Consider the following 21,354-nt stretch of genomic DNA (forward strand, 5'->3'; position numbering starts at 1 on the left):
AAAATTACATTGTAAAACATTTTTGATCTAATTACGGTATAAAGTATTGTCACATTGGGTGCATCATCCGTAAAATCCATTTTACTAATAAAATATTGCAATGCAATTTACAGTAATATGTATTTAATTAGAGTAATTCATTACGGTAATTATTACTATAAAGATTATGGTAATTCAGTTTTCATGTTCCGTAATATGTTCCGGAAATGGATTTTACGATTTAAAAAAAGCATCAGCACCTTGAGTGCCGGTACTTTAAATTGTAATTTGATCCGAAATATTTTACAATGTGTATGAATAATAACAATTTTATTTTTAGTTAAACAAATACGACAGTATAAAGTACCGGCACTCAAGGATATAGTGTTCGCCTTCCAATGAAGTTAACCGGGTTCGAATCCCATCGATGGCTGATCGATACGAATTCGACACCCGGCTCACGCCGACCACAGTACTGGTTTAAAAATATCTTCAGTGGTAGATGGATCATGGGTTAGAGTCCACTTGTCATCAGGCTAACCATGAGAAGTTTTCGTGGTTTTCCTCGATATGTAACGCAAATGCGTAAGTTCCTTCGAAGAGTCTTCCACGAAGGCAAATTTCTCCCAATACTTGATCCAGGAGTTCCCTTGTCTTCTGGAATGGGTTCAAAATTACAAGGCTATGGAGTTGAACATTCTTAGTCTTAAACGCAAAATTGAGTCAGATGTTATAAAATAAAATATTTATCAGTATAAAACCCAGTCATCTTAAGCTATGAACCATATTTTTAAAACCATATAAACAATTCTCGAACTTGCTAACAATCCACCAGTAGTTCTTTCTCTATACCACAGTTTGAGAAACGTTGCAATAAAAGCAATATAAAAAAGTTAACGAAGGGGAAATTTGTAAATTAACTAACTCCATACTAGATATGACTGAAAATACCTTACTCTGCAGATTAGAAATAGCCTTAATGTCAACATACAGGATGTTCTCTGGTGATCTCCCTTAATATATATTTTTAAAATCGTGTAAAAAAAATAAGTAAAAAAATATACGCATTAGAAATCGCAAACAAATGTTTCAGTGAGACAGGGACGAAAACATCATCGAATTCTAATTAATCACATACACATTCATAATTGTTTCCTAAATTTTTATTTTAAGGGATAATAACAGTAAAAAGTAACTGCATTAATTATAACAGTTGATAGATTATAACTGCAAAGGAAAAAAATAATAACAGCAAAAATGTTTTAGTTAATTATAACAGCGAATATTTTAAATCAATGATTTATGAAAATTGAAATCAATTGTCTGAAATACTGAGGGAACTTATAAAGATTTCAAATTACTGTGGAGGAAATATACCCACCGTCCCCTCCGCCAAAGAAGCCAATGTTTATTAAGGAAGTACATTCGATAGACTTAACTGTTATGTTCGTTTTAAAGCTTTAAAAAGCGTTTCTGAGAATACTTGATGATTCCAATAAAAAATTATGCCATAAAATATCATTAGAGTTCATTGACGTAAAACTAAAATTGACGTTACTAAACAATGCGTACAAAAATGAAGTGACGCGTAAATCTCCAAATAACGAAAAAAAAAAAAAATTGTGTAACAACATACAAGCGATCTGTAATGATTGTAAGGTGAGAAAGTATATCAGGAAGGAAGCGAGGATAGACTTCGATGAGCAATTGCGGTTCAAAAGATTATCAAATCCATCGTTAGTCACACGTATCTAAGAAAACGTGTCGGAGTAGAACGAAATATGAAGGACATAAAAATTTATACCAACAAGTACTTTATCTTTTAAGTGCTTTATATGAAGTGCTTGTAAAGCTGCACTCAAGTAACATGCACAAAAAGGTTATCCAAAATCATTAATCCTAGAAAATGATATCTGAAAATAAAATGCAAGATCGAGTGATGGTTTAATAGGTTTTAAGTCAGTTTCGCAAATGTCAACGCCTTTTTGCATTATTCATGACGTGTGCATTCCGATTATTTTATTAATTTCTAATCATTTCATAATTTTTTGTTTTAGTTTCATTGAAATAAAATATTTAAGAATCGAATAATTAGAAAAGGAAAAAAAATATAGTTTTTTTAATTTATTTATTTTGTTAAACAGACTTAACCCATATAAAGACTCTTTTCTAGAAATGACATATTTTATATAAAACACCTGTTGAAACTATGTTTTTACGAGTTATATAGATTATAGTTTCAGCTAACAATTTGTCGTTAAAGAATAATTTTTCAGTTTTAAAATCACAAGTCCATTATAACAATAATTCATAATAAGAGATGAAATTGTCAACACAGCGAGTTTGTTGTTGTAAGCAAATACATATATTTAGTGTTACAGTAGCAATAATGGAAATATATTTACCTCTTTTTATTTTATTCAAAATATAATTATTTTGTTTTAAATTACATATCTAGCTTTAGGAACTGTATTACGTAGAATAATGTAACTGACGTAACTCTGTACTTAATGAAAGTTAGAAATGTTTGCGACATTAATGTTTAAACAAAATGTTTTCAAATTGTGACAGATATTTGGAGGATGAAAATGAAATGAACTCCAATACCTTTTGACATCATTAATAAAAGTGACTGTTCATTTTAACTGTATAAGCTATGAAAAAGAGGGTACGTGGTGCTCAACAAAAAAAAAAAACTTTCTTTTGAAGTACATGGCAGGAAGTACATTTTCTAAAAACAACAGAACTAACTTGGTCAGCGATGGTCGCAGCACACACGTTTGCTTTTCTGCATTGCTACATGAAATAAGGGTCGTGGTAGCTCAGTGGTTTGAGAATCGGACTCCGGTCCAGGGTTCGGTCCTCGACTCCACTGTGACCCACCGAGTGCATACGATATTATTGCTTGTAAAATCTGCGGAATCGAAAGTCCCGTGCCCAGTCGCTGAGCTCGACAAGGATCAAGAGAAACTTTTCTTCCCCTTCAGATCTACGTCTAAAATGAAGAAATGGCCTCAGGAATGAGTGGTAAGTACTGCCATCTGTTCGTGGGGTTTTGAGTTAAGAAGTACTTTCACCCCTGCGGTGCTTTCTTGTCAAACAAAAGGCATTTCTTAACTTGATTTGCAAAAGGATAATGGCGTGTGAGCTTTGTTTGTTCAAGTTGACATTAGAAACAACAAAACTAGAGGAAATAAATTTAAAAAATGCCATCCATTTAAACGTTTTCGTGTAATATTGCTAATTTAAACAGCAGAAAAATATATTCCTCTTAAAAAAAATTTTAGTAATTGAGGAAGACTAGTAATTTTCAACTCGTAATAAACATACAATAGTTATATCTTTTGTATCTTCTTTTTGTATTTTGACAGTGGCTTAGAAATTTTTTGCGACAGCGGACTTCTTGTAATACGGCTGGATTAACGGGATACAACGGGATTTTACTTTACGTCCTATTATGTGCGTCATTAATTTACAAAAACAATAAAATTAAAAAATTATGCAACTGCATAAAAAACGCATTTTTGGTACCGTCATTCGGGGCTACTTTGTGCAGGATTTCACAGTTTTTGAACTTTGACATGTAAAAAAACTGTGTTAATTCAAACTTTAGTAAAATTTATCGATATTATATTCATAACTGGACTCAGATGAGTGAATTTGATCAATATTGGCATTATTTGCATGTAATATTTACGAATAATATGTCAAAACAGACCTTGCACAAAGTAGCCCCCAAATGGGGCTACTTTGTGCAGCGATAGGAATTCAGTTTAATAATCATGTTTTTAGTAAAATATTGATATAAAATTGCTAAAAAAGTTAATTGTTGACATTTTTAAAGACAAAAACATCAAGATATGTAAAGGTATTAGTTTGAAAATAATTTTCAGCGTTAAAAAACCATTTTTTTTGAAGAATTTTTTCTTAAAAAGAATGTTTATTTCAAAACATTTGAGTTTAAACAAAAGGAAACCATATACTTTTTTTAGCATTCAAATGGATGATATTTCAAAAAAAATAATTATTACATATTCATTAACATTTATAATATTGATACATTTGAAGACAACATGCTTGAATGAACATGTCAGAACTTGCTCTTCAGTTTCTGTCAAAATCACCAGATGTCCTATAAAACGTATTTTTATGTGTTAAATCGTTTGATTAATTCATTAGAAAACTCTTTGTAGAAGAAAAATAATAGTTTACCTGCACGTTTCATGTGTTTCTTGTGAATTTTATTAGAAATAGTATTTCTGTGGATTTTGTACTTCCGAGAAGCTTCTCCAATCGACATACCACCAGCAACTGCTTGCAAACATTGTTGCAGCTTTTCTAAAGTGCAATCACGGTAGTTTCTCGTTCCAGGTATTTTTTTATAACGTCTGACCATTTTTCTGTCGAAAAAAAAAACGAATGAAACTTTGCACAAAGTAGCCCCAAAGTGCATTTTTTTTCCTTTTCCGTTTATTTGTTATTAGTTTTTAAAATTTTTTAACGCTAACATGATATAATTGTTTATTAATATATAAATAAAAAATTTTGCACTTACGACAATTGTTTTATCAACGTCTTTGCATTTCACAGCTAAAGTTTCCACGCACACTTTTCGACATCCGACGTCCTCGGAAAGTTGTTGACATTGGATGAACGAAACACACTCTGAGATTGTTTTAAAATTCGAAAAAAATGTTTGTAGTAATAGAAGAGACTTCTATCTTTAAATTCCACACATTTTTAACGTGAAATAAACATAATACTGAATAGCAGCACTTGAAAAATGCCGAATTCGAATTTGCACAAAGTAGCCCCCGCTGCACAAAGTACGAAGAATGACGGTACTACATTTTTCATTTTTAGAAAAAACCCTTTGTTATTGCTTAAAATAAAACAGATGAAGACTATATTGGGAAATAAATTCGTTTCAATTTTCTATATTTTGTTATCTTTGAACAAAGTTCATACAGAAAAAATAAATGCTTTTTAAACTGTAATTGAATTTAAAAAATTTGATAAATCAAAATAATTTATTCTTTTTAGTAGAGATACGACTTTTTTTTTTCATTCAGTATCAATCTTAATTTTACTTTCAAGCCTTATAAGGATTAATCCTTACTCTCTTCACAACACTCAATCTTTCTAATTGAATTCCATTTCAAATGTATAGTTGAATTTTCTTGTGAATTACTCCTTGTTTTACTGACTAATCTATATATGAAAATAATTACTATTATACAGCTTTAAGGCCATGAATATAATTTCCAACAGACCTTCGAATCTTAGCTATCCGGTATTACCCACCTTACCCTGTATGTCAATAATTTTCTTAAAAGTATAACTTTAGTAAGCAAGAATTTCAAATTAAGTGGATGTATAAGTAAATAAAAAAATTCTCGTTGAATCTGAATAAAAAAATTGCCTAGTTAGCATTGATCAGTCTAGAAAACTTATCATTCGAGAACTTCTTAGAAAACATCAAATTACTGATAGTCATTAAATGTAAATAATCCTTCAATGAACATTTTTTTTTTTTGTAGTTAGAGTTATCAAGAAAAGTATATACATCTGACACTGACTCTAGTCAAATTCTGCATCTAGATCTTAGCTGTTATCTATAGCTGTTATCTTTATTACATGTGCTAATGTTCATATTATTTAACTTAATTTAGCTTTTAAATGCATAGACAGATAAACATAGGTGAAAAATTATTTTTGCTCATTTTATAGATACAAGTTTAATAAATACATTAGCTTTCAATAGTAATTATTAAAAAAAAATTCTTCTTTATTGCTTTTAGCAATGTAATTTTTATAGAATTGTAACAAATAGTCATACGAAATCATTTTTATGTTAATGGTACGTCAGCATCCAAGGAAGGGGATGGGTTTAGTGTCTGGTTTATTCTCATTGACACACATAAAGGAAATGGAAATTACCGGAGATGATTGCGTAAGACAGTAATGCCTTTTTATCAGAAAAACTCATGGTATATTAAAGAAAATCTTTAAACTTGTGGTAAAAACTATGCTTTGAAAAATAATTATTCACAAGTATAAGGGTGGGTAGTGATTTACTTATTTTTGCTGACAAGGTTCATATAATCACTAAAATGATTATTCTAATTTCATTAGCTTTTTATTGCAACAATTATTTTAGTTGCTTTCAAGAATATCAATGAAGTACTCAAAATCATTCATAATTGGCAAATTTGTTTTTACTAATAATTATGTCAGTAGGGATCGATTTTATTGGCGTTAAATTTTATTCATTGATCCGGTTTTCATAACACTAGTGGCCTTTCTGCACCAAGAAAAGGACACTAACTAAAAGTAGAATCGCTTGCGAAAAATCATGTACCCTCTATAACATTTCGAAGTCAATAGAGGTAAACCCTAAGAACGACCAACCTCCATTAACGACCATTTTACTGTGGAACAGAGAGTTTTCGTTCCCAAGGGGTTTCACTGTATATAATATTGCTGCAAAATTATTGAAGCATGCGAAAACATTATTGCAAATTACATGCTATAATTATTCTTGCTATGATTATGCAAGAAAATACATACGACAGGACTAGATAACTTATTTTAGCCGAAAACTAAACTGCTCAATGATTTCAACGGCTACATATATTGCGAACAAGTTTCATATTACACGCTAAATAACTTCACTTGTGATAGATGTAAGATGTGTACCGACTATAATTAAAAAGCCAGCAGTTTTTTACATCATAATAGCTTACTAGTTTGCAATGCAGTTAAACAAGACCTATCATTTCATTTTAAGACATACAAAAAAATATGTATCTTTTTATTAAATTTATTTCTTCATTATTTAATTAAATTATAAAATATACCAAATCATTATTTAAAAATAATTGTTTATGAAATATTTCATAACTGTGTACCGAATTTGGCAAAGTAATTTCAATTACTATTCATAATCTAAAGCTAATTTCAAAGTAAAATTAAATAATGAAACTGAGGGTCACAAATTAATATTTAAGCGAAGAAAAAGCATTGCGGGATGAAAGCTTAACAAATCACAGTACAGGAAGGTGAATGTAATAAACAACAAGACAGGTTTGATTATAGGAGAAAAAAGAAAGAAGTTGAAAGTTGATTGTTTGAAACATCTCAAAGTTTCAACCACCAATGAAACCTATTTTGATGTTTATTGAACCTGTCTTCTTTTACTGTAATTAATCAGATTTCCATAGTATTTTTCCCACTTATTAATTTGAGGCCCCCAGTGCGCATACTTTTTTGTTTTCAATTTTTGTAAGAATTCTAAAAATACTTTCTTAGGGCGATTCTAACGTAACACGATAAAGGTATATCCTTCAAAAAGCAGTTTTTATTAATTATATTTTTGCTAAGATATTTGATAGATTATATAAAAAGTATTGAAATATGAAAAAAATTTGATAATTTTGAGATTATGTTTAGTTAATTGCTTTATCAGAAACGTATTTTACGAAAGTGAAAGTTTAAATATCTTTGAAGCCTTTCTTAAACATTAGAACCAATCCAAAGTAATTCTATTGTTCTTATGATTTAATTATCATTAATCTTATCGAAGTGAAAGAATGGTTTTAATATTTTATTCAAAGAATTTTTTTTATGTGTGTTTGTGTGCTACTGATTAAAAAACTAATTCAAGTGTATGGATGATTATTTGATATCTGAAAAGAAACTATATAAATGCATGACAAGGTTAAAAAATTTAAGTCTCATTTATCCATTTTTATTATTTCATAAATGTGAAATGGTCCAGTTATTAACAAAAAGTATGTATGAATTTTTTCTTCTAACATCTAGTAGTTTTTAATTATTATAATTATTTAAATTATTCTTTTAATGATAAAATTTTTCCCTGTATGAAAAAAACGATATTGCGCCGTCTTTACTATGGGAAATTTGCCCTGAGTGTGCCGCAGTCAAATTTATAAAATTAATTGATGAAACAAAGTGAAATTTCGCGCATTGGTTGAGAAATATTTAAAGAACATTTTGATATCCAAACATTATCGATTTGGTTATTAGTTTTTGAGTCATTTCACGTCAAATTTAAGGCACCCGCGAAAACTATTAGCGGATGCATTATGATTTTTCTCCTTTGCAGTCGAGCTCTCTAATGTCCAAATAAATAAGTAACTCGTCTCAGATTGCTTGAATTTCGATTTAATTTTGGAGTAAGTAAATAGTTCTCACATTTTTTAATATAAAGAAAAAACTGATCACAGAAGAGTTACAAATGTTTTTTTTTTTAATCCGCATACTCATGTACGTAACTGACGATTAAAAAAAAAACGTCGCTTTTTTTCCTACATACAATATAAATCAAGTAAAAGTTTATAAATCAAGTAAATACAAAAAATTTGTAGTTTTTCCATCTTTTGGACAGAATCAAGGCCAAATATTCCCCTTTCATTGAAAAATGGTAATTTGGAGTTGTTATGAATAGGGAGAGTCTATTTTAATCAATATGTAAACTAATAGTGAGATTTTTTGAACCCTGCGATTGCGTTTCCTTTCTTGCCCTTGCTTAACAAATAAAGGACCAAACTTGGAAAATTCTCTTACTTATGAAACTTGAAATATAAGTTATTAAAGACAGTAATTGGGTTCCCCATGAACCATCACCTGTATTTTTAGTGCAACTAATACTGAATTAAACGTAATTCAAAATCAAAGCAGAGGTTATATTTTTTATGTTTGTTAGCTATAGGAAATCCTAAGTTAATTTCATTTGATGAATTCTTTTGAATAGTTTAACAGAGGGGAAAACACATTAACTAAGCGACTACATATTCAACAATTTTGATCGAATGCTTTTAAGTTTGTGAAAAATTAACAAAAAACTTAAACACTTTAAAATTACCCCAATAAAATTTCGGACTTTTCTAATGACCTGTACAAAAAAATATACGCTTTATTAAGTAAATAATAAAACTGCCTTTTAAGCGAAATTTTAGGAAGTAGCCGCAACGCAAAAATTTTTAATTCACACGAAAATCATGGAGCCTTTCAACATTAAAAACATACATTGGAAATTTCATTATTTTATTGTCGTTGTTGAAATGCCATGGAGCTTTTCAAGATCAAAAACAAACCACGCTCTTCCGGCCATACTTCGCCGGGACAGCGTGGTTGGTAGGGCGTTGTGTCCTTGTCCAAGAGGTTGTAAGCTCTGTCACCGCTGGCTGAAGACTCCCTGTGTAGTAAATGGAGGTTGGTGCGTGTTAAATCTGTCGGGTTACAAAGTCCTCCATGTTTCCAAAACAAATCATACCTCTGGGGATACTGAACTGGAGATTGATAGTTCTTTGGTTCAATTCAAAATTACGATCCGTGGATGAATGACTGGATATATGAATGGGTCCGCCCCATAAACGGACTGTGACAACTGTGAGGCTGAAATCGTATTCTTGGAAACAGATGGCGACACTGAAAAACAAGAAACTCACTCTCTGCCTTAAATTCGTTTGGTTTCACCAAGCAAGCTTGCTGGTATTGGCATGTAGCATTAGAAGCAGCAACAACAACAAAACATATGGAGGAAATTTCAATATTTTATTGTCACTGTTGTAATATCATGGCACCTTTCAGCATCAAAAACATAAATTGAAAAATACAATGCTTTATTGCCATTGTTAAAATTTCTATAATTCTTCAATTCTAAATTTTTCTCTACAGTTTTAACGTTTAAAAATTCCTAACATCTCTCAAATACCCATAACCTTGCCATAATCCTGATAGTCAAAAGTTTTTAATCGTTATTTTTATTTTTCCATATTTCAGGTTTTGTGATGCATCTTTTGTTCGTGCTTTTTGCTGTCTTTACCTCTGTCATAGGAAAGTGTTCAGAAAGTATTTGTTCTGAGGGTAAGTGTACTTAAAAGTTTTTTAAAATATAAAATATGATTTTTTTCCCCTTGGGGACATTCCTTTCATTAAAATAGTATTAATTGATGCATTGCAAACAATTTTCTCTGTTTCCAAGAATTTGACACAAATGGCACACCGGTGTCTCCTATATATATTTTTCTCTGACGCTTTAATTTTAAGCTAACACGTAGTTTAGTATTTTTTCATTATAAATAACAGTCTAATAGTTACTAAACAGAGCTATTGGAGTTATATTTGTACTAAAATAGAAAATTCCGACAGAAAAAACGAAAAATTGTTTGAATTTTTTTCTATTCATATTCATAAATTTATCACTAATTGATTTTGTTAATTAAAGATATTTCCCTGATGAATAACCACTTCTCTTAGATCTATATAACTGCAAATAAGTAAAAATTTGAAAAGTTATTGTTTGGAAGTGAGCCTTGTTTGGAAGATTTTACCCTTAACGCAAAAAAAGACACTAGTGTTTCATGTTATATTTCATAACCATTAATTATTAAAACGGTAGATATAATGTTTTTCACTTATTTGGATCTAAATTAAAACTAAATAATAAAACAAAGTATGAAAAATATGCAGATTAAGAGTTTCGAGTCAAATGGCTGAAGTTCTTGCTTTATCAAGGTTTTAGAAGCAAAATAACTTGGGTTCTCATTGGGCCAATATTCACCAATCTTGGCTCAATAACGATTTAAAGAGTCAATATTTTGCCAATATTCGCCCTATTCAAATTTTTGAAGTTCACCCTATATTTTACAGCCGTTAAACAGTCTATATTAGTCCATATATAAAAATGGCTAATACACCCGATATTTTGTAGCCGTTATTCAACCAATGTTGGAAGCCATTCTATTTCCAATATTAAAAAAACTAGACTTCCTAAAATTGGTTTCTTGATGGATGCTCTTATGGGAGTTATCTATAGCAAATTTGGAGCCCAACTGGGGCAAGGTAAAATTTTTGCTAATGTGTGTATAAAAACAAGGGTGTGTATTGTATTAAGTGTATTTATATAAAAGACTTGCCACAACATAGCGGCAAGCCAAACTTAATTTAAACGTGGCCTTTTGTCGCCAAATTCTTTATTAATATTGTTTTCAAATGGTTACTTAAGAAGTTTTTGGAATTTCCTCTATAGAATAGCCTATTACACGGAAATATTTTATTGCCATTACCTACTTAAATTGCACATTTCCACCACATTACCTAAATAATTTGCAGACCACCCTAGTTAGTTTGCAGATTAGTTTGGTAATGCACTTATTAACGGCTTACAAGCTTCAGTGCTATTGTTTACATTAAAAATGGCTTTAAAGGAACAAATTGTCTTCAATTTCGGAACTGGTCTCGCTCGCAGCTATATTTTTTTATTTTATTTAAGCTTTATAATTTAATAATGCATTAAAAGCACGTTGGTGGTACGCTAGTCTGGATTTTTCAAGAATATTTTTGAAACTATGTACGAATTTTACCCTAAATGCATCCCTTGCTCCATTATAGAAACTGTAATTGGGGCATTTTTTATTGCTAATTTTATTCAGTTATAAAATTAATATTTTACGTTTATTTATATTTCTTAAGAAATCTTTAAAGATTTTGTTAGACTTAGAAGGACTTAGAATAAGATTTTGCGAGGGTGATAAAAGCAAAATACATAATGAAGAAAACAAGATAACGTGTATCGTCAATATCAAAAACGTGGAATGTAAAATATTTTTTTTTTAGAAGACTAGCTTTTATTTTTGAGTGATGAAATATTATTGTAAGAATTTTAAGTGCGGCTTAATTGAATGAATATGTTTAAAAAAATATCTTATTTCGTAATTATCTATCTTTCTTCTCGCTAAATCGTATTCTTATAGTCCTCTAACATTTAAAGATATTGATTTGATACTTAAAATATTATACTAAGTAAACTGCAACGGATATTTTTGAAGAAAGTATTCAATGCTTTCTACTTTCTCCAACTTTTGGTTAGAGAAAAATTTTATAAATCGCAAATTATGATCACAAAAGCGAAATCTAATCTCCAATAAAGGAAATTAGGATCATTAATTTTAATCCACAGTTTTATTTTAATACAGCATCGAACAGTCTACCTTTTTTTGTGTTAACGACTATCAATATATCATGCCTTGTAATTTTTAACCCAACGCAAACCTCAAGGGTACTCCTGGAACTATATCAGAACAAATTAGCCTTCAGGAGGACTTTCTGATGGAAATTACCCATATTTGCATTAGATGGAGAGGAAAACTACAGAAACCACTCACATTGTAAACCTGATTCTCAGGAGATTCTAACCCATGATCCGTCTACCACTGCGTATTGCCGCAACGTGATTTACCAATATAGCGGCCTTTAAAGCCCACTTTCCTGTTTGGCATTTTTTTAAATAACAAAATATTTTACTTTTGAATGTTTTTTTTTTCTAGCTCAGGTAACAAATTTTAAAAGTAATAAAAACTTGCACCCTAATTGGGACTGACTACAACCGAGAGGAAAAGTCCCAAAAGTCGCTAAAGGACACTGGATTACAAATTGGCTGTCATGCAAGCAGAAAGTGGCATTCGTACCCACCAGCCAGGACAGGGATTCGAACCGAGAGCATCTCATTGAGAGGCGAGTGCTCTATCCCCTGAGCTACCGCAACCCAAATTCTGTTGCTTAGTGTTCCATAGGAAGTAAAATTTTATCACAAGAAGTGTCACATCACAAAAATGTATTCGCGATATGTATCACGATATATATTCGCTGATTTACAAATATCAAAATCTCCACCCCCTTTTAATAACAGTAGCCTAATATTACTGATAGTGATTAGGTGATTTACAAAAGAAACCTTGGCCTGTCATACTTGACTTAGTTCCCTCGAAATTAAAAACTGAAAAATATGGGTGAATAAAAATTTCATAAATCTAGATCAATAAGTATCGATAACTACTTACGAAATGAAAAAAATAGCTTTTAAAGAAAATAATGTATAAAATTATAAAAATAATTATAAAAGTAACTATTAAAAAAATTTGTTATAGTTTACAGCAGGGCATGAAATATCAATTCTAGTCAAACGAAAATTTTTGCTTGCCATTATTTTGACGAAGAATGTAAGCAATTTTTAAAACATTAACTCATGCGGTATAAATATTTTTGGAGATCAAAAATATAAAGATTAAAAACTGAAAATAAAAGGGAATTTTTTTTACATCAATGAATAAGTGAAATAATATTAAATAATAACAAAATAACATTAATCATAAAATAATACTAATAATAAAATAATAACAATAATAGAAATAAATTAAATAATAAGTCCTACTGACATAGCCTTAAATTTTGCGAACTATAATGTTTGCACAGTTGTTTCGTCCTGATATATAGAGTGTAGATGTTAACTCCCAACTCTTTAAAAAAATTTGTAGTTCAATTCGAAACACTGCATTTTACAAGGCAAAACTTACTCGCCTGCCATAAATATTTGGTCGCCAACGGCTGACTGGTGAGTGTGAGTGGAAATTTCGTTCCTTGAATAACAAAAGAATCCAATATTTATTAAATTTTATTTACACTTTTCAGCAACAAGCTTAGTGTGTGTTTTTAAAACCCTCGAAGAAAAAATTAAAAAGCAACGCGTAAACTAAGAATCTCTAACTAACATTAAAACAAGGAATAAAAACAAAAGCGTTATCAAAATTAGACTAATCATTAACAAGGAAAGTAAGATTAGAGATAGCAAAACTTGTTTGATTGTCGGAGGAAACAGTAAGCAGTTGAAAGTCAGCTATTAGAAAAAACCTTCAAACTTCACACGGCAAACAAGCTGACTTTTATGTTATTTATCCCGTCTTTCTCAAAAGCGATTGATTGCTATTCGATTACGCTTTTGCTGTTTCGTCTCTTAAATATTAATTTTTGAACCTAATAAGCAAGTTTTTTCATTTATTTTTGATAAAAACTCTAAAAATTTGTCTGTAGGTGTGGTGTTAATTTAGTATGTAAGTTAATATTATATTTCGCTCATCTCTATAAATTATTGTCCCGCAGTGGACTGATCGTTAAGACGCGGTTCCCAGCAGATCACCGAAGTCAAGCATCACTGGCTGCGGTCAGTGTGCGGGTGGGTGACCACTTGGATCAGTCTGCGTAGGGACCGAGGGTGTGCGGTATTGGTCCTCGGTAAACTATTCTACCGTAAAGTGCTCGACTTCGCGTGCAGGTCGTCGGGCTACCGAAGCAGGGGTGCCATTCCCTCTGCAGAGGATCAAAATTGTGATGGCATGTCTTTGGATCATCCTCAGGGATGTTTCTCAGATCGTCGCCAATAGTCCATTGTGCAGCTCTAGTGCGACGTAAATGAACTACAACTATAAATTATTTTTCATTTATTTGAAACTTTAATTTTACAGGCCAGACATGTTGCGAAAACTGGAAAAGCTGGGAATGTTGTCCTTTACCCAACGCTGTATGTTGTTCTGATGGATTTCATTGTTGCCCACAAAATTATGTATGCAACCTCACCACACTTCAGTGCAATTCTGAGCAGAATCCAGAACGAGTCTATTTCAAGACAGTTTTGAATCTGAAATCTGCTTTTAACAAAATGCCCAATTTCATACTTTGTCCAGATAGTTCAGTTTGTTCTACTGGATCAACTTGTTGTCATCGAAAAGGAAGTGGATATGATTGCTGCCCGTATCCAAATGCAAGTTGCTGTGCTGATATGCAACATTGTTGCCCATCCGGCTCTGATTGCGATTCAACATCCCAGTATTGCATAAGAAAAAACTCTTCTACTCCTGTATCTGCTACACTTTTCAATAAATTCTGAAAAAAAAAGAAAAATAATATATGATTATTATCTTTTTTTCTATATTCATAAGTTTTAGCTAAATAAAAAAATACAATTGGGTATAATATAGCCTACGTCACAGGTTGTGTTGTTCCTACTAAATTTAACCCATGAACGGCATTTTCTGCGAGCCTAACTTCAAGCCACAAATAAACAAACGAAGTGTTCGATCGTTTAAATAGCTGCTCGCCAGATTTTATTGCATTATAAAGAAAAGTTATTGAAACTAAATACAACTACATAAACAACAACAACTAAAACAAATAACAACAACTACTAATAACAATAACTAAATAAACAACAACTAAATTCCATTCGTTTAGCATTGCGTCATATGTTGTTCCTACTAAATCGAAGTAGTTGTGTTTTTTTCATATTATACCCAATTACAGAGAAATCTAGGGTAAAAGCAACACATAACAGCTTTTGTCATTAAAAATATTTTAAAGAATGTATGTAGCATAGATCAACTTCATTGTAAAACATTGATTAGTTAAAGTTCAATATAAAGTAATGTATTGGAAATAGTATAAAAGTTTACAGCCGAATTTACTATTAACAGAACCATTTTTTTCTATGAGTGTTAAGCTGAAATATTTTTGAAATTGAATTATAAAAAGAAATTCACTTAGATTATTATCTAAAATTTATGTAACTTTTAAGATATATTTTTGCGAAAAGGTGGGTCGGACTTTTAAAATTTTCATTATATAAAGATTTGGCCATCGACTTAAACTTTTGCGTTGATACAAGAATGAATCGTCAAGCGATGAATCTATGCCATTTGGTGAATTGGCCTTCTGGACCTGGGTACCGTAATCAAAATTCTTATTATAGTGGAATATATAAGAAAGTGACCTCCAAAATAAATGGTTATGGAGAGAATCATCGGGGATTAATGGTGGGATTTTATGTACATGTCATTGTTTCGTACATTCTTGCAGACCATTGAGCCGGATCACAGTAGGCCGAGGTTCAATTCTCTCCAAGTTAAAATGTTACGTTTCTGATCAGAAGCGTAGCCTTGCCGTTTCTAAAGTTATCGAATTACTTTGGTGTTTTTTCTTTAACATTATTTAAAGTTTGCAAAATATTACTCAAATTACATTTTACAATTGGCGATCGAAATAGGCTACAGGTGGCGTAGAGCAGAATTCTCTACCTACGGCAACACTTAGCATCAAGTAGATCAAACATTTTTTAAGTTAGAAAATTGCATGGAACTGGAAACTGCGTTGAACATAGTTCTAAAAAAAGCGTCATGGAAATGTAAAAAAATATTTCAGATAATTAACTACGAAAAATAATAAGAAAGGGGGAAATTTCGTAGGTACATTAATATACAACTGAGAAGAAGAGGAGAGGGTCTAAGATCGATCACGAATCTAACGCTAAAGCTGGGTCTCCACCGATCGCAACGGTAACGTAGATTAAAATCTGTTGCTGCGTTGCTTTCTATCCCCATCGCAATGGCAACGTAGATCAAAATCTGTTGCTGCGTTGCTTCCTATCTGTTGCCAAGGTCTTTCATAGTGTGGCGAACTTCAGTTTCTATGTCATCGATTCTCAACCTTTATTTTTGTCGCGGCACACTTTTGCCTATGTCGTTAAATAATCAGTCCACTGCGAGACTTGTCCCGCAGTGGACTGATCGTTAAGACACGGTTCTCATCAGATCACCGAAGTCAAGCATCACTGGCTGCGGTCAGTGTGCGGGTGGGTGACCCACTTGGATCAGTCTGCGTAGGGACCGAGGGTGTGCGGTATTGGTCCTCGTTAAACTGTGCTACCGTAAAGTGCTCGACTTCGCGCGCAGGTCGTTGGGCTACCGAAGCGGGGGTGCCATCCCCTCTGCAGAGGATCAAAATTGTGATGGCATGTCTTCGGATCATCCTCAGGGATGTTTCCCAGACCGTCGCCAATAGCCCAGGGTCTCTATCTTTTAAGGAATTGGTAACTAATTTTAAACCATAGTTTCTACTACAGAATGGCAACAAGGAAATGATAACGTCGGATCAATGGGCTTTTCGCATTGTGATTGGCTGTTGACTATCACTCATGGTTGCAAGAATTTGGGAAGTTATCGCGTTTATTGTGAATTAAAATAAAAATTTCATTAATTTTGTGCACGCCTGTCTGTGTTCTCGCGTAATCTCGTATTTGGTGTGATGAAACAATTGGTTCATTGATGGATTGTGTTTACATTTATTTCGTAAACAGACACTGGAAAAGAGGAGATTTGTGTTTAAAAAAGAAATTAGGCGAAAATGTTTTCGAATTTTTAGATATTTATAAATGTAACAATAAAAATGAATGTTTTCTTTGCTATGTTTATTATTTGTTTTTAAATAAAAGTATGTCATTTTGATATTAAGAGTATGTTCTTAATACTTTGCTCTTAATACTTTTAAATTAAGTATTCTCTTATAAAAGCTTAGCTGCAATATTTATATAATTTTCTTACATTCTGTTGTAAGGAAAAGAAAATTCGGATCTAAATTAAAAGAATAATTATGCCATGTAATGTCTAATCATCCTATGCATATTTCCTAACATTTGTACTTAATTATTAAGCATTATAATTGTAACATAAAAAATAATTCTGGAGTAAAGTTCAAATTGATGTTTAAGTGTTTATATATTATGTTTATTCGACATTAAAAGTGTTTCTACTTCTAACATTTTATAAATGAATTTGTAACTCGCAGTTTTAATAAAATTATCGCTAGTTAATAAAACTATGGCAAGAGAAAAATTATCGGTAAAATTTTTATGTGGTTATCAATTATTATATATTTATTTGGAAGTAATGAAAAGTAATAATATATTTGTGAATCTAAGCACATCATGATAAGCAATAATATTGAAATGATAAAAATTCTGTGGAAATAACAATAATATTGGAAATGAAAAAAATTCATGTTACATGAAATTTATTTTCGAATAGTTGACTACTTACTTTCATGATGATAGATTAGATTTTTGATTACATATTATTTACTGCTGTGTATTAAGAGTTAGGTCAAATGTGCATCAAGTGGCAGTATAAAAATGTTGCTTTTTTTAAACTTACCACTGCTTTATTAGAAAAACAATTTTGTAACAATCAAATAATAAATATATAAAAATCTATATTTGAAGCATATAAGAGTAAAATTTTTTATTTTTTGATTTAGAAACTATCAATCAAAAAGATCCTTTAAAATTTGAATTATATTTATATAATAAGTAGAAAGAAATATTAGCAAAGGAAAAATTTCATAATGAGTCATTGAACAATATATCAATCACTTTTGAACTGACCCCCCTACTATTTTAATGAAATTTGGTGGAACATGCACACATGATAAAGTAAACAATTCGAACAGTTTTTAATTTGAAATTTGCCCAAGTTATAAACACTTGAAAAAATAAAATTTTCACTGAAAAAACCACTAACTTGCATACATATAAATAACTGTATTTTTTTTTTACTTAAAAAAAGTTACTTTAAGAACTTTTATTTTATAAGTTACTTTTTTTTTACTTTAGAAGAAAGTAAATGGTGTTTAAAAAAAGATTTGAAACACCATTGCAATAAACCTTTCATTTGATACCTTATATGACTTTCTGAGGCTAGGTCAACTTTCAAAGCAACCTGATTTGACCTGTGATATGTGGTCTCAAAGAATTATGAAAGAAATATTTTTTTTTGACTACAACATTCTTCTACACCTTTCAAATTTGTAGCATAGAAATTGAAACTTAAAAAAAAAAAAAAACATTAATTATTGCAAACCAAAATTTTTATTAATTGAAAGTGGTATGCTGTACAACTTTTTTCCCCTTTAAGACATTTCATACAATATACATGGAAAACTGAGTAAAAAGCCTAAAATTCTTAAACCAATATATAAATCAATGATCATTCATACCAAAAGTAGTATTTATCCCATACTTTTGTCTCCTAAAATGTATCGAAAATAACATTTTTATTTTTAGCAAGTGTATTATATTTTTCTTATTAAAAAATGGTTTACCTTTTGATATGCAAAAAATATGTGAAATAGTTACAAGATATGAATAACATTTATTTCATAGAAAATATTTTTTTAAATTATGATTATTAACTCTGTTACAATATGTTATGAACAGAATTAGTAATTTTTTAAACATATAAGCATTATAAAATTTTATGAAATAGTTAGGAATGATGTAGTGCTATTTTTTTGTTAATTATTTTATCTCATTAGACGGTATGAAAAAATCTTAACCTGTTGTTGTTACCTTCTAAATGATCTGTGATTTATTTACTTTCAATATCAAAGGCTTCTGTGGGTACGAGTATGACAGTGAGGGTCCATGAGGCTGTAGAAAACGTATCTTAACTTCTTCGTAGTTTATATTTACATCTAAAATACATCGTATCCACCATTGTCTGTACTGCAAAATTACAACATACCCTCTAATATCTTCTAAGAGCAGTTCTAAAGGATGTAACACCACTGACTGGATCTTACTTTCAGATGAATTTTAATACATTTTCGTTTTAATTGATGTGTGGCTTTCGTGTCTGTTTTCATATATTTTTTTGTGTACCGGAGATTGTGTGGCTTTTCAAAAAAGTGTCTCTATTTCTCACAATCATAATATGATTTTATAATACACAAAATTTGTTTATTGAACACAATATTAAAAAGTGTAAATAATTTACTCTAATTTTAATTTAATTTTTACTCTAGTTTTTTTTTAAATTTTTTATAGGATTGTTTTGTGTTGAATGAATATCTAATTTAAATTGGTCTAAATGTTGCTAGAATATATATATATAGAGATTTTTTTTTCTGAAAAAGTTATGTATGAATGCTGAAACATGAAGGAAGAAATTTTTTTTACAGTACAACTATCGTTTTATGTTAAAAGGGCATTTATTTTTTATGCTTTGTTCAGAAACATAAAGAAACCAAAGAACATCTTAAGGGATTGTGGATCTCATTTCAAATCAGCTTAAGTAAATAGAATTAAATTGTTTTTTATTATTTGAATTAACAGTATTTGTTTATGCTTACATGGTTACTACTACTTTATAGCCTAAAATAATAATTTCTTGTTTTGTAATCAAATGGAGAAGTGTATTATTTCTTCTTAGTCTAAATCAACTACAGTTTAAATGGTCATAAAAAGTATATTTAATTCTTAATTTATTTACCATTTGTATCAATGTTAATGTACTCAAAGTTTGGTATGAAATAAAACCTAATATAAAAAAGAAGCTGCTTTTGTACATAGTCTTAAAAAAAAGCTACAAGTAAAGTAAAGTTTCATTTTTTCATAACATGTTACACATATATAATTTTTTTATCATGGCTAAAATAAATTTTCATAAATTTAATACAGAAAATGAGATTTGTTAAATATTTAGTTAATTTTTTACTCATGAAAAAAATATATATATATAATTTTTATTTTATTTGCATGTATAGAATTGGCCTTTTATGTATAATCTGCACTAAGGCTCTTTCTCATACTGTTTAGCAGTTTTGGAATTTTGACATTTTTTTCAAAAAAATTATTGAATATAGCTTTTTTTATTTTATTTATTTTTGTCATTTCTTAGATGACCCTTTGACTATCCTTGGGCTGCAACCCGCAAACAGTAAGCCTATACTTATCCCCATGATTTATGCATAGAATAAAAAGGCATACCCCATTAATTTAACAGTACTTTTTATTATTTATTTTTAATTGTTTATTTGTAAAATCGCTGTTTGAACTCTAATGCACCATTGAAAAAGAATTTCCTTAGAGCATGAGTGGTGAGTTTTCATTGATTATTACTAAGGAAAATAGTGATGTTAACTGGTAATCAATAAATAATGTTTCAATTTTGATTTGCTACGTTTTATATATGGATTAATTGTATTTGAAGAGAAGTGTGCTTAGGATAAAGCTCAAACTGGACTGACTCTTTCTAGATGAAATTTCAGTTATAGTTTAATGACAGCATTACCAGAATCGACTACACTGTTCCAAACATCAATGATATTAAAGAAAGCTCATCAATATTTGCAACATGCCTGATAAACCTAGTATGAAACACAAGGATAAAAGCAGCAGAATTTTATTTATTTACTTTTTTTTTTTCCAGAGTGCCTTCGACATTCTAAATGCTCCTCAATATCGTTTGAACACTAAGTTGTTCTTTTTTTCGTAAAATCTATGCAACTTTTTACAATAGCTCATTCTAAAGAGCGGTCGAAAATATGAGCACAAATGCTATGGCAATTCGCATTTCCGTCGTATCTATGAAGTTAAATTCAAGAATTTAAAAATATTTTCACATTACAGTAAAATTTATTTGTCCAAAACTAATGTTGAAGTTCCTTTAAGAATTAAATATTATTTGTATTTTATTCATTAATGATTATAAAAAGAAGTGTATTTTAAGAGGTATGAAACATTTTATATCATTCTTAACATCATAATTTTTCAACATAATTTTGAAGAGACGTAGTAATTACAAGAAGTTAAAAAATGATATTTTTAAATTTTAGGTATTAGAAAAGCTATTTATCTTATTAAAATTTAAATTTGATTGTGAAAATTACCTAATTAATAATCACGTAAAA

At 30.1% G+C, this 21,354-nt stretch overlaps 1 protein-coding gene across 2 annotated transcripts; it reads left to right on the forward strand.

The window, feature by feature from the left end:
* The first annotated feature begins 2,935 nt into the window (after nucleotides 1-2,935).
* LOC107446690 (progranulin) lies at nucleotides 2,936-14,742 on the forward strand. 2 transcript variants are annotated; one of them, XM_071182894.2, is made up of 3 exons: nucleotides 2,936-3,006; nucleotides 9,787-9,870; nucleotides 14,304-14,742. In XM_071182894.2, the coding sequence occupies exons 1-3, from the start codon at nucleotides 2,988-2,990 to the stop codon at nucleotides 14,723-14,725; spliced, it is 525 nt and encodes a 174-aa protein (XP_071038995.1). In that variant the 5' UTR covers nucleotides 2,936-2,987; the 3' UTR covers nucleotides 14,726-14,742. The 2 variants fall into 2 exon arrangements, with proteins under 2 accessions (XP_071038995.1, XP_015916888.2); XM_016061402.4 differs by lacking the exon at nucleotides 2,936-3,006 and adding an exon at nucleotides 7,636-7,772.
* The last annotated feature ends 6,612 nt before the right edge of the window (nucleotides 14,743-21,354 follow it).

This window comes from Parasteatoda tepidariorum, chromosome 7 (assembly GCF_982258835.1).
Source record: "Parasteatoda tepidariorum strain Cologne lab strain chromosome 7, Ptep-v5.0, whole genome shotgun sequence".
Lineage (NCBI taxonomy): Eukaryota > Metazoa > Arthropoda > Arachnida > Araneae > Theridiidae > Parasteatoda > Parasteatoda tepidariorum.

Coding starts and splice junctions, on each gene's coding strand:
- LOC107446690 (XM_016061402.4), top strand. CDS start 7,649: ATGGATGATTATTTGATATCTGAAAAGAAACTATATAAATGCATGACA. Junction 7,773..9,786: donor GGTCCAGTTATTAACAAAAA/GTATGTATGAAT, acceptor TCCATATTTCAG/GTTTTGTGATGCATCTTTTG. Junction 9,871..14,303: donor AGAAAGTATTTGTTCTGAGG/GTAAGTGTACTT, acceptor TTAATTTTACAG/GCCAGACATGTTGCGAAAAC.